At 39.9% G+C, this 12,358-nt stretch overlaps 1 protein-coding gene across 1 annotated transcript in view; it reads right to left on the reverse strand.

The window, feature by feature from the left end:
* The window catches only part of ANKHD1 (ankyrin repeat and KH domain containing 1), a 117,795-nt gene that overhangs the window by 13,690 nt on the left and 91,747 nt on the right, over window positions 1-12,358 (reverse strand). Inside the window, exons 18-27 of the mRNA XM_074155688.1 lie at window positions 12,198-12,343; window positions 10,561-10,703; window positions 9,366-9,579; window positions 8,029-8,204; window positions 7,243-7,405; window positions 5,986-6,081; window positions 5,580-5,696; window positions 4,816-4,990; window positions 4,044-4,497; window positions 1,428-1,574 (exon numbers count right to left, since the gene is read on the reverse strand). Coding sequence (XP_074011789.1) covers window positions 1,428-1,574; window positions 4,044-4,497; window positions 4,816-4,990; window positions 5,580-5,696; window positions 5,986-6,081; window positions 7,243-7,405; window positions 8,029-8,204; window positions 9,366-9,579; window positions 10,561-10,703; window positions 12,198-12,343 — 1,831 coding nt within the window. The remainder of the gene's footprint in view (window positions 1-1,427; window positions 1,575-4,043; window positions 4,498-4,815; window positions 4,991-5,579; window positions 5,697-5,985; window positions 6,082-7,242; window positions 7,406-8,028; window positions 8,205-9,365; window positions 9,580-10,560; window positions 10,704-12,197; window positions 12,344-12,358) is intronic.

Here is a 12,358-nt window from a genome sequence, read left to right on the forward strand (position 1 = left end):
TTCTAGCCAAGGGGTTACTCATGGGGAGAGGGAAGAAGAATTCTTGTTGAGACCAGGAGAGACTTTAGGAGAGGAAGGCATGCAGCTCCTGGGCATTTTGCACACACATCTAAAATCACCAAAAAGCTCCCTGGCAGAAGGCATACTTCCATCACTCAGAGAATAGCAAACACCAGTGCAGAATACTTTATGGATGCATTCTTTATGACACAAGGCATGACTCCTCTGGCATGAGGAAAGGTCAGGTTTTGGAAGCCATCTCTAGAACTCTACCATCTCCAGCAGAAGAGGAGACAATACCCAACCAAGCAATTGAGTTGAGCCTACAAGACCCCAGAGACGCAGGAAGAGAGACAGAGCAGCTTCAGGGTCAATGGCAGGGTCTGTGTGCAGCCCTAGAAGAGTCAGCTGGCTGTTTCATGTTTTCATGCCTGCACGACTCACCAAATGGTGGGCAGTCTGCAACCATACATTTAGCAAGGCCATGTCACAGTGGAGAACCCCATTTGCGAACACAATAAAAGGCTGAGGCCAAATCAAGTCTCTAAAGGTTCAATTTTCAGATTAAACTGCCTTTTTAACCTTTATTAAGAACATTCTGTGACTTCCACTAATCTGAACGCATTAAATCTTCCATACAATGATGTTCTTTGCACATAGCCTAAAATTCTCTAAACTGAGCATATTTGGTCACTGCTACTGAAGAACACAAAAGCAGGAGGGCATCCTAAGTGCACTCAAAGTATCTGACACTTGTATGTTCATGCTGTATTCCTTTTCGATAAAAAAGGAACAAAAAAAGGAAATCCAGATGATCATTTCTTGTTACAAGAAGTAGATGTTATCAAGGTTACAGAAAAGATACTGAGCTGTTAATGGCCATATAATAAAAACCAGTACATTTTCAAAGGGAAAGTTTGCTTTACAGAAAATCTTTAAATCTAATTGCACCTCTAGCACTCACTTCAAGGTGACAAATTTTTCCATGGAATCAGTGATCAAGGTCACTACCCAAAGCACAAGTTTTATCCTTGACACAATCATCCACCTCTCCTCTACTCTACTAACATCCATCCTGCCTTTAGTTCATATGCAAGCAATCATCTGCTGCAGGGGTTCTCACTGCCACCTGCTCCCTCCCCCTTTTATCTTAGCCCTACAACCTTTGCTCCACTGAAGTCACAGGTAAAGAAAGCCTTTGTGCCAGATAAAATGTTCATGTCATATTGACGTTAAGTTAGTGAGGAGTTACTACAAATTAGGACTGCAATTTGTTTTCACAGCACTGCAAGAGTAAGGTGGGGTAGATATTTTATAAATTAATTATACAATTAGGTAATTAGATAAGCTTGCTGGACATTCTATATTTGAGAATGATTTACAAGCTAAAAAGCTCACAGACAGTTTTTAAACATGAAAGTCTTTACCTTCTAACCACTTCTTTCCAGCCTTCTTCTCTTTTCTGGCCTCTTTTTGGACTAGTCAGATTCAGCTTTACGTTTGGAGAGGTCAAAGGCAGGGAAACGGGCTTGTAAGTACTTGACAAAGAATTTGAATGACCTTCACTGTCAAGCCTAGGAACAGAAATGTATGGATTATAAGTTACAGAATGAAATGACAGCATTACAGTATACATTTCTGCAGCTTAAAACTACTAGCAAGAACTGTTTTCATTCTTATTTTCTACCTGGAACAACTGTTGGGTGACTCCATAGGTAGTTTTTACCTTTTAGTCCACAACCTATATGCTTCCTCCAAAATGCTGTGTTGAACTGAATGAAGTAATACCAGAAACACTAAGGACATCAGACTAAAATAGTTTATAATAGGCAGTACATAGCCACTTAGGCACATCCTGATTATATGTCTATACCATGGTTTCCTTTTTAAATAGCTTTTTAAGGAAAGGTACTTTGGTAATAATGTCTCTTCCTTACTAAGCACTTGAAAATGTCTGTTTTTCAGCTTTTATTGTTACAGATGCACTGGAAAAGTCCTTCTACCCCTTACCCCATGTTTTATGAATGGGTAACAAAGGCACAAATATTTGAGCACATTTAAGTCCCAGTGACATCAATTTGGAAGCAGGTGCCCAAATATCAACACCTGCACTAATACAGCTGTAGCAATAGCATAGTGATACACACAATGCAAAGCTTGGCTAAGAGAGAATAAGAGGAAACAGGCACTCTCTAGTTCAGCTAACTGATCTGTGGGGATGAAAAAAAGCAGCACTCGGAGCTCACAAGTTTTTACTTATCCCTTTTATTCCCCATTCTTTAAAGCATTTTATGTTCGTTGTGTCTTCTTGCAGGCAAACTGTTTGTTTATACCACACTTTATGCAAACTTCAGAGTTTACACAATATGCCTTTTAAAATGGCAGCTTTTTCTCTCTTTACCATACTAAGTTCTAGCTCTCAGATAATACACCTGCCCAAGGCATTTGCAAGCTCTATGGAGAACTTTACTTGTCCTCAGGTAACTTTAAGATTGAGGCAAAAAGAATAAGAAAATGCATATGAAAGAAAAGAACAAAGTCCATTGCGGAATACTGATTCCAGAGTAGACTTTAAAAGCTTTTTTTCTGCTTTGTCTGAAAACGTCTACGTATGTTTTCAGAAAAGCATCGTTACGAAGTCTGAGTTTAAACTTCAATCACAAGTAGCCTTGTCATCAGCACATCTATGACTAAAGAGAAGAGGAATTCAGAAAGAACAAATTTAGAAATGATTTTCAGACAAAGTCTGCCTAGTGCAAGAGCCAAAGAGCACCTGCAGAAGTTAATAAAATATACTACCCTCCTTCTGATATTTATGTACTGCCTTGTTTCTTAGGCATGCTTTGCCTAACAGAAGCACTGCTGCTGATAAGGAATTAGAATTATGCATTTATTGAGTCCTGCTATAGTGAACTGCACAGGATTCCAGGGCTTTTGGAGGAGACCTTGGACAAAAGGTCCAAGGCAGAAACAATCTATGTTCATGAAACAGAACATTAGACAAAAATACAATTTCTAATAATCCTAAGGGTAATCCAAAACACACACCCCCAACTGACAAATCCACTCAGTCTGCAGCTAACTTTAATCTGGGGAAAGAAAGAAAAGAAAAAAGAAAATCCCAACTCCCTTCCCACTCCCAGACAAGTGCTTCAATCAGTCTGGCAACAGCCCTCTTGCTTGCTGCCCTTTTTGATCCTGTAATGTTTGCATTCTTATTGAAGCTGGGTTCTCAGTCAGCCAGGTGTCCTGTAGATCAGCCCCCGTACCCTCTCCCCTCCCTTAATCCAGAAAAAAAAAAAAAAAGAAAAAAGAAAACTATGGAGAACCAAACTCATTCTACTTGCGTGTAAAAATAAGCACAGATTACAGATTCAGATGGGATCTAAGCTTTTTGTTTCAGACCAATGACCTATTCAGAAACTGGTGTTATAAAAGTTATTATCTCATTTCATGGCAACTCAATGATCTTCCAAACCATCCATATGGTCCCTGTACATTCACTGAGTTCTTTTGACTCTCACCTCTGGCTTGTCAAAGTTAAATCAAATTGGCCATCAACCTGGCAGGTGAAATGCTCAGAGTCATCAACTTCTTCCCTCCTTAAAACAAAGAGATTGCAATTCAAATGAATTGATGATGAAACCATAGAGCAATCAAAAGGTAATGAAACCACTTCTGTAAATAAATTACAAGTAAAGCTGGCACTTCCTTTTAAATTCTCAGCATATGCACTTTAAAATCTATTATAATAAAGTTGACAGTGCAAGACATGCTTAAATAGCACAGAGAGAAAACTGGCTGTTTTGCTAAAGCAGTATTAAAAACTAGCCAGCAAATGCAAAAAAAAAAAAAAAATCTTATCTTTGCCATTTTAAAGAGGTTGCGGTCAACCAGCTTGACCGTATAATTTAATAACTATGCAAATAAAGCAAACTCAGTGTCTTAAGACTTTGGGAACATACCAACTTAAGCTACAGAAAATTTATATTTGCACAGGTAAAACCCTGTGAAACAAGAGGGAAGCAATATGGCAGTCTCACCTCGTTGGTGTTTTTGAAGCCGAGGTGCTCGTTTTTTCTTCCTGAGAGGGGATAAGCAATGAGGCATAGCGCCGCTCGGAGGAATTTGTATCCATTGTGAAGTTCAACTCTTGGCTTTTACCTCCACTGCTACTTTCGCTATTGCAATCTGTGCTATCCAAGTTGTCTGAATCACTATTCCCACTCACACCACCACCTCTTGGCTCTCCATTTATTTTATTTTTATCTGCTTTTTGCTGTGCTAGGGATATATGCTGATCTGGCAAAATTATCTGCATATTCTGAGGAGTCTCTTTTGTTTTATTTTTCTTATTTTTTCTATTTGTGCTGGGGGTAGTCACCACATTAGCTCTCTTCTTCCCAAAGGCATTTGTGAAAGTAGTTGAAGTCGCAGAAATTCCAATTGTAGTTGTAGTAGTTGCACTAGGAGGCTCTATAGGAACTTCTTGCTCCACTGAAAGAAAAACAGTTGATACACAATCAAAACCCACAAAATATGGAAAGCGGTACCCTGACTGAAGACACTACAGCTGAAGTTATTCTCCTTCCTGAGCTGTCTTGTGCTGCACTCGGCTGCAAATCTTCCAAGAGTGAAAGACTTTTGGGAACAAAGGAGGGGAAAAAAGAAAACAGTGAGCAAAGGAGTTTTGCCAGGAATTCTGACAGCAGAGGGAAGAACCAGGGCAGAAGCTATGCAATAATGTCACAGTACAGATTCCCTTACCTAGGCACCCCCACAACTACATTGTTCATAGAAACACTTGTTCTTTACCTTCATCATCATTTTCTTCTTCATCATCATCTTCTTGCAGTTCCAGAGTTTCTTTAGGCTTGTTTTCTTCATCTTCTTCTTGTTTTCTTTTTTGTTCTTCTTTTTTCTTCTTTCTCTTTTCCTTTCTTTTCTCCCTTTTAGCTGCAAGAGCTTGTTTTCTGCTCTCCTCTCTTGACTATGTAGGAGAAAAGGATCCATATTTAAACATTTTCACACAGATTAAACTATACTTATCAGATCTTCCCTAGAAATCTGGGGGAAGGGAGAAAGGAGAGTGCATGATGAACTAAGAATTATTTTGTCCCATACTGAATTATTATGCAGAAACTGGGCAGACCTTATGGAACAACAGGACTAGTTGGTCCTGAAACTTCTAAGGAATGACAACAAAATAACAACCAAAACAGAGGTGTTATAAAAATATAATTTTACTGGAAAACCAGCAAAATCTCTCCTCATCTCAGTCCGTTCTCAAAAAACATTTAATAACCTCATTAAAGTAATCCAAGAGAGCTACTACCTAAGGTAACTATTGCCATGTCCAAGCTTCCATATAAAGGACAGTGGAGTGGCTGAAGCAGAAGTCAGTTCTAATTTTCCACCCTTGGTATATGCTTCACTTTTTGTATATTAGAGGAAGGAAAGCACATACAGTCACAGCGTGAAGAACTGTTGCCCCAAGAAAAACCAACAGGAAATACAGCCTATATATTAATACATAGTTCAGACTGTTATGCCACACACAACAGCAATTCTCTACTCACTTTTTCCAGGTCTAGCTCCTTCAGCAATATAGTTGCATTCTTATTTGCTTCTGCAGCCTGCTGGTCTTTAGCTTTCACAATCGTCTCCACACACTGGTGACACTTTTTCAGCAGGTCCTGGAATGCAAACTTGTCTTACTACCTCCATAATAAACTAAAATTGGGGAGCAAGACCTGCTTTACAAACATGAGATTATTCATAAACATACTAACTATTTCAACAGAATAGGACTCTAAACACTGATTTATTTTTTTAAGTTCTGTATTAAAAAGGAGACTTGCACAAACCTCCAAATCAAACATACACCAGTAAACATGTACATTCAGTTTTCGAATACTTAAGAACTTATCATTCATATTTTTGCTGAAAACAAGGGGCAGGGTCTTTTCCCAAAGTGAAACTCACCTTGTCAGTTATCGTTGCTATGTATCGCATACATTCAATGTCCGAAGGAAACTGGTTAACTTCTTTCACCAGGAACTGAACTACTTTCACATGTCCCTAGAATAGCAAAGAAAATTCTAATCTCTTGTATACAATTATCAACGTTTGTCATCAAAATACAAGTTTGATATCTCTTAGTGCAACACAAAAGGCTAAAAATAAGCAAGAACATTTTTGATAGCCTGCTGTTTGAGAAGGTAGTTACTGTTTGCTCAATGTTGACAGCATGTCTGCTGTTCCATGTCACGGTGGCAAAGACAAGCTCTCTCACAAGTCATTTTTTATTTCAAAATACCATGACTAAACCAGGCCCAGGGGCAGAGGCAGCTGTTCATGTTCTCAGTAACAGCCGAGACGACCCTCTTTAGACCCCACTGGTTACCCAAGCCCACTCGCCTGCCTCTCACGCCACGAAGCTGACTTTGTTCCATGAGGAGGTACATCTGATGAGGGAAGTGAGCCACCTGGGTATTATTCTGGCAAAAACATTTCTCTGCTGCACTACCCACTCACCGATGAGATACACTGTGCATCCGCACAGAAAATACCTGTTGCCTCTGAAGTTATTGGAAAGCAATGGAGGGACAGCAGTGGTATGCTCAGTATCGCTCTTTGCCAAAAAAGCTGTATGCTTATTGGGTATTTTGTGAAAGGCAAAGCAGCTACAGCTAATAAATTCCTCTGCTATAGCTATGCTCCTGGCATCCAACAACATAACTGATGAAAACATCACAAAGCAATGTCCTTCCTGCCAAGAAGAAAAGGTGGTGACAGAAAAAGCTGACTACAAAGTATCCCACTCAACAACAAATTAAGAACGGAACAAGAGAAGCACAAGGGAATCAGGACAGCTTATTATAGACTGGTATTTTGTTCATCTCAAAAGCAGGACTGAAACAAGCAGTATAATCTGCAGAAGTTTAGAGGGGACTATGGTAATCTCAAAACAGTAAAATCTCAAACAGTGGAAGTTTTTGGACAGTGTATAACTGAAAATAATAAAGTTAACATGGCTTATGCAACTGAGTTTTTCACCTCTCAAAAATTAGATCTGTGTGAAGTACACAGATTATGATTACTTTAAAGCATGCATTTTATCAAAATAGTAATTTTGCTGTGCTATATTTGATTCTTCCAACACCAAGCATTCAAAGACCAAATGAGAAACTGTTTTGAAAACACTTAGCATTGAAACATAAAATTAAGTTGGTCTCCTACCTTACGAAATGCTGACATGAGAGGTGTGATTTTCCGATTATCTGCAGCATCCACATCTGCTCCTGCTTGCACAAGCAACTGAACCACATCATAGTGACCACCATTAGCTGCCAGCCACAGAGGTGTGTTTCCTTTCTTGTTACGAACATCAATATGGGCTCCTCTAAAAACGTACAAGTGTAATTGAGTGAAACAAGGTATGAGTAAAGGTGGAAGTCAGGAAGATCACGAAAGATCAGAGTACAACTGGATATATAACTTTGATTACTGAAATCTAGTGTCTACATAGAGAAATTGTCCCTGAAATCTGCTGTTTAAGTTGCAATGTAGTGACACAGGGATTATTTAAACCTCCCTTACAGAAAAAACCCACTCACCTAACATGGCCTACTGCACCACAGCTATGCAACTAGCAACCATGGATCCTTTAAATTACCATTACTCACAGGACAAAGCAGCCCCTTGAGATTTTTGCAGTGCATAGGGTTATGCCTGAAGAGCTCCTTCCAGGCTTTGCCACCCAAGTGACAGCGGGGAGATGCTCACATGCCAAGCCAGACACTGCTTACCTCTGGTGCCAGCTGCCTCCTTAGCTTAATTAACATTGGAATAGCAGGATACTCCAGGATAACACTGGAGAGCAGGGAACAGATTCAACATCCTGCTTCCAAAGCTTCCCATTCCCTTTGCTCTCAGATGCACTATGCAATGTAAACAAGAGTACCCTTGCCACAGAGGAATACAGTTACAGAAAAAAATTGCTGCTAATGAGAAGAAATAGTTTACCGATTAATCAGGAGCTCACAGAACTTGTAGTGACCCTTATCTGCTGCAATTGTTAAAGCTGTATCTCTTGAGGAAGGCACGGGTGGAGCATTAACATCTGCTCCTTTATCAAGGAGAACCCTGCCAACCTCTGCATATCCTCCTGAAGCAGCTTCCATCAGAGGTGTGAGACCAGTCTGCGCAAAGAGAATGAGTTACTCAGTGTGAAATCTGCACAATATACTTTGAACGAGACATAAATGATTTCTACATAGGGAAATCAGATTGTTTTTTTTATTTAGCTGCTTATATTTAGTTTAGGAGCCCAATTTCAAGCAGTTTTTCTCAAAAAAAAACAAACCCAAAAACCAACCAAAACCAAACCCCAAATTATTTTGGACTTTGATTTATATAAATCCAGGCAAACTGTTGACTAAGTACCACCAGATACCTGTCTCAACAGCAAAAACAAAGTTTCAACAGGATCCCTAAAACAGAGGTTAGAACAGATCCAAATGAAGAGACAAGTATTTCTATGAAAACGCTCAGTAACTGCCTTTATTAGCTTTTCTCTAGCCTCCCTTAGTGCTGAGACTGATCTGGCCCAACTTAGTTGCCAGGCTAGACTGTTAAATAAGCTTTTACCAGCTGCTAACATGTCCAACTGACCATTTGAGAGCTGGCTTTTATCCATATCCCCTATTCTCCAGCCACAGTCATTCCAGAAGCAGGCAGGGTAGACAGACATAGCAATTATTTCAGCAGCCTTAGGAGTTACCAAAAATTCCTTTGTGCTGGGGAAATCAGTCTGGCTGTCTACACAAGCTTTAAGCTTGCTTTATGGCAGGAGACACAAAGCTGTCCCAGAGCACCAAAGGATGGGACCTGTGGAGCATTTCAGAGGCACAGAAAGTCACAGTACTGAAGCCACGGGTTTTACAGTAATGCAAAAGCTTTACAAAGTTTGATTGCACTACTTCTGTTGTAGACAAGAAATCTATTGTGAGAATCACTATCCCTGCCTAGGCTTAACTCAGATGTAAAAATATGCATATCTGTTCTGTTAATGAGTATCATGTCAAGCTTAAACCTGACAAGTTTCTCAGTGCTGCAGAACAAGAGTCAATCTGAGTCTCATTATGAGCTCAGAAGGACCAGCCAGCTTTTCCTTAACACAAGAAATTCATCATCACTGCTGCTTTTATTTTTAAAATAAAAACCAAACTTATTTCAGAACATTTAATAAGTCCTTTGAGCCCAGACAGGCTCCAAGTAACAGGAAAATTTGAAGAAACTTGATGACTCAGAGAAAACACCTGTTAGAATAAGTCATAAAGAAAGACGATTCACACGCTCACCTTTGCCCTGTGCTCCACGTTGGCCTTCCTGTCCAGCAGCAGACTGACCACCTCTGCTCGGCCCTGGAAACAGGCCAGGGTGAGGGCTGTATTCCGGTTGGTCTCAATTTGGGCGTTAATATCAGAACCCATATCAAGCAACAGTTTGACGGCAGGTACATGGCCATTCATAGCAGCCAGCATCAGAGGAGAAATACCCAGCTTACTGCCGGTCCTAAAGGGAAAGGAACAAACTGCAGTTCCCAGAACCAGAAGAACGCTCTGGGAAATTTAAGTCTATCTAAGCGGAACAAAATGTTTTGTTGTAAGCCAGAAAGGAACATACAACATCATATGCAAATAGAGACACTGACCTAAAACACTAGCATTTTTGAATTGATTAGGAGAAACCATCAGAGTAACTATATGCAATAGACAATTGCAATTTATAAACAAGGAAAATACATTTCAGCTTTTAGACATTCAGATGGCTGAAGTATGTAAGTCTTAAACTACATATACTAAAGATCAAGGCTGCATCTGATTCATTCAGAAAAAGCGTGCTTCTAGCACAACTGCAGTTTTAACTTTCTCTAGTGATAGAATATGTGTAAGTTTTCTTAAAATGAATAAAGAGAAGGCTGAAGTGACATAGCTGTGTAAATTTGTTCCTCGTACTGAAAAAGACATCTTCAAACACACAAATAAAGCTGTCTTGAGTGCTTTGGCTGGTTTCTTTACCTGGTTCTACTGGAAATAGTTTGACTCCTAGATCACAGAATGGTGGAAGAGGGAAAGGGAAGGAATAGGTTTGCAAAGTATAATAATCCTTAGTGTGAGGGTGGTGAGACACTGGCCCAGGGTGCCCAGAGAAGCTGTGGCTGCCCCATCCCTGGAGGGGTTCAAGGCCAGGTTGGATGGGGCTTTGAGCAACCTGGGTGCAGGGGGTGGCACTGGATGGTCTTTAAGGTCCCTTCCAACCCAAACCATTCTGTGATTCTATGAATCCCTTAAAATTTAGGTATAAGGGAGACAGGGTTTGTGATAGCTAAAGGCAACTTAAAAGCACTAAGGTAACATGAACATAAAGGATAATATCAGTGTAGAAAGGCTGCAAGGAGGTCTGAAAGCACTAGAGATACCAACCTACGCCTCAGTATGTACAATGGAGTATCTGTGCTACACTGCAGTTCACCTGGTGTACATAGTACATTACCTTGAATTAATTTCTGCCCCAGCATTGAGAAGAATCTTGATGATATTAACATAGCCACCAGATGCAGCAAGGCTTAATGGCGTATAGTCAGACACATTCCTATGTTCTTTATTTGCTCCCCGTGCCAACAGCAAATCAACAACCTGAAAACAGAGCATGCATATTAGAAGACATACTATGCCCTTTGCTATTCTCCAGGAAGTGAAAGGATATTATGACGTGTTCAAACCTTCCAGCATGCTATCAGTTTCACTTGTCAATAGGTAAGATTCTATAGGAAAACCTCTATCCTCTTTTGCTTTACGTTTATATGTGTGCTGTACAGACTTAGCAACTGGTGAATACATCAGGTAATTTGCACGGGCTGTAGCAGCGCAGCACTTGTCTTCCAGAAAGATTATTTTACCTAATCAAAAATGCAAGGCTTTAAAGTGAAGCTCTTGCTGTGAATCTTAAGTTTGCAAACAAGGGATCTATCCCACTCCCATAGCGTCTCACACTGTTTGAGTGTCTCTTTCAGAAACTCCCACAACTTTAATTCAAATGACACTTGAGCCAAGTTAGATCATCTGTATTATATGGTCTTTCCAACAAAATACACAGTAAAAATCAGGCCGACTGACAGTAATGGAAAAAGCATGATGAAGGACTTCTTTATCAGAAGCCGCTTAAGAGAAGTAAAAGGGGGGAAAATTTAGATGTTTCTGGTGATGTACTGCACTTCAGTGGGCCTTGTTTTACTGCTAACATAGGCTAGGTGATTTTCAAATAAGCCAGAAAAAAGGCTGCCTCACAAATTGCTAAGCCAGAAACTTAAGAGGTAGATTCTGGCATAAGGAAAAAAGTTGAAGAGGAAGAACAAAAGTCTTATGTAGTTCAGTAAGTAATGCTATCCCAGGCCACATTGATCTCTCCTTTCATTTGTGAGCATCACTTTTACTGTTTAAGATCTGCAATTCAAAAGTCAAAGTGGAAACTTTCCAATTTTGGCCATTTTAATCCTTACAATCTTCTTACCACTCCCGTATCTGGCACAGAGCCCTCTGCCATCTCCATGCCATCTTCTGAGCCAGCAGGCCCATAACTAAATCAGGAAGGATTTAACAAATTTTATTTGGGAAAAAAAAAAAAAAAAACCCATGCTGAGAGAAAACTATACTAGTCTTTCAAGAATGTTTCCATGTGCCCTGCACTGCATCTGCACTCATCAGCCCTGCACATTACCATTAAAACCATGTACTGCCAACCCACCATTCCAGTTTCTGTCCTTGTGCCTGCACCAGCTGTTTTAGTTTTGAGAGCGGGGAGGATGCATAAGGAAAGTGATCAGTGAATAAAGTTATTCATTAAACATCTCTACTTCCCTCACAAAACTACTTATCTTGCAAGGACACATTGACAGCAGAATGACCACAAGTTATAACAACTATCAGCTAACAAAACTGGAATAGCCAAGGGAGAAAAGAATAAATTCCATTTCCTCTTGGAAGAGGAAAGAAACTTAAATTACCTATACTTACACAGGTTAAAAGCCTTTCTGAAAAAGGACAATTTATTATACCATCAACAAAAAAATCACTGGAAAAAAACCTATCCACAAAAACAATTCAAACCATTGAAGACAAATATATCTGTACCTCTTGGCGTCCACCAGAGCATGCCAACGAAAGCGGAGTATCCTTTGTGCGCTCAGACTGTGCTTCTATATCCCCACCTTTGTCGAGCAGAATTTCCACTACACCAACATGTCCAGCAGTTGCAGCCAGAATCAAAGGCGTAAAACCTAGTAACAAGAGAT

Source organism: Numenius arquata, chromosome 11 (assembly GCF_964106895.1).
Source record: "Numenius arquata chromosome 11, bNumArq3.hap1.1, whole genome shotgun sequence".
In the NCBI taxonomy this organism is placed as follows: Eukaryota; Metazoa; Chordata; class Aves; order Charadriiformes; family Scolopacidae; genus Numenius; species Numenius arquata.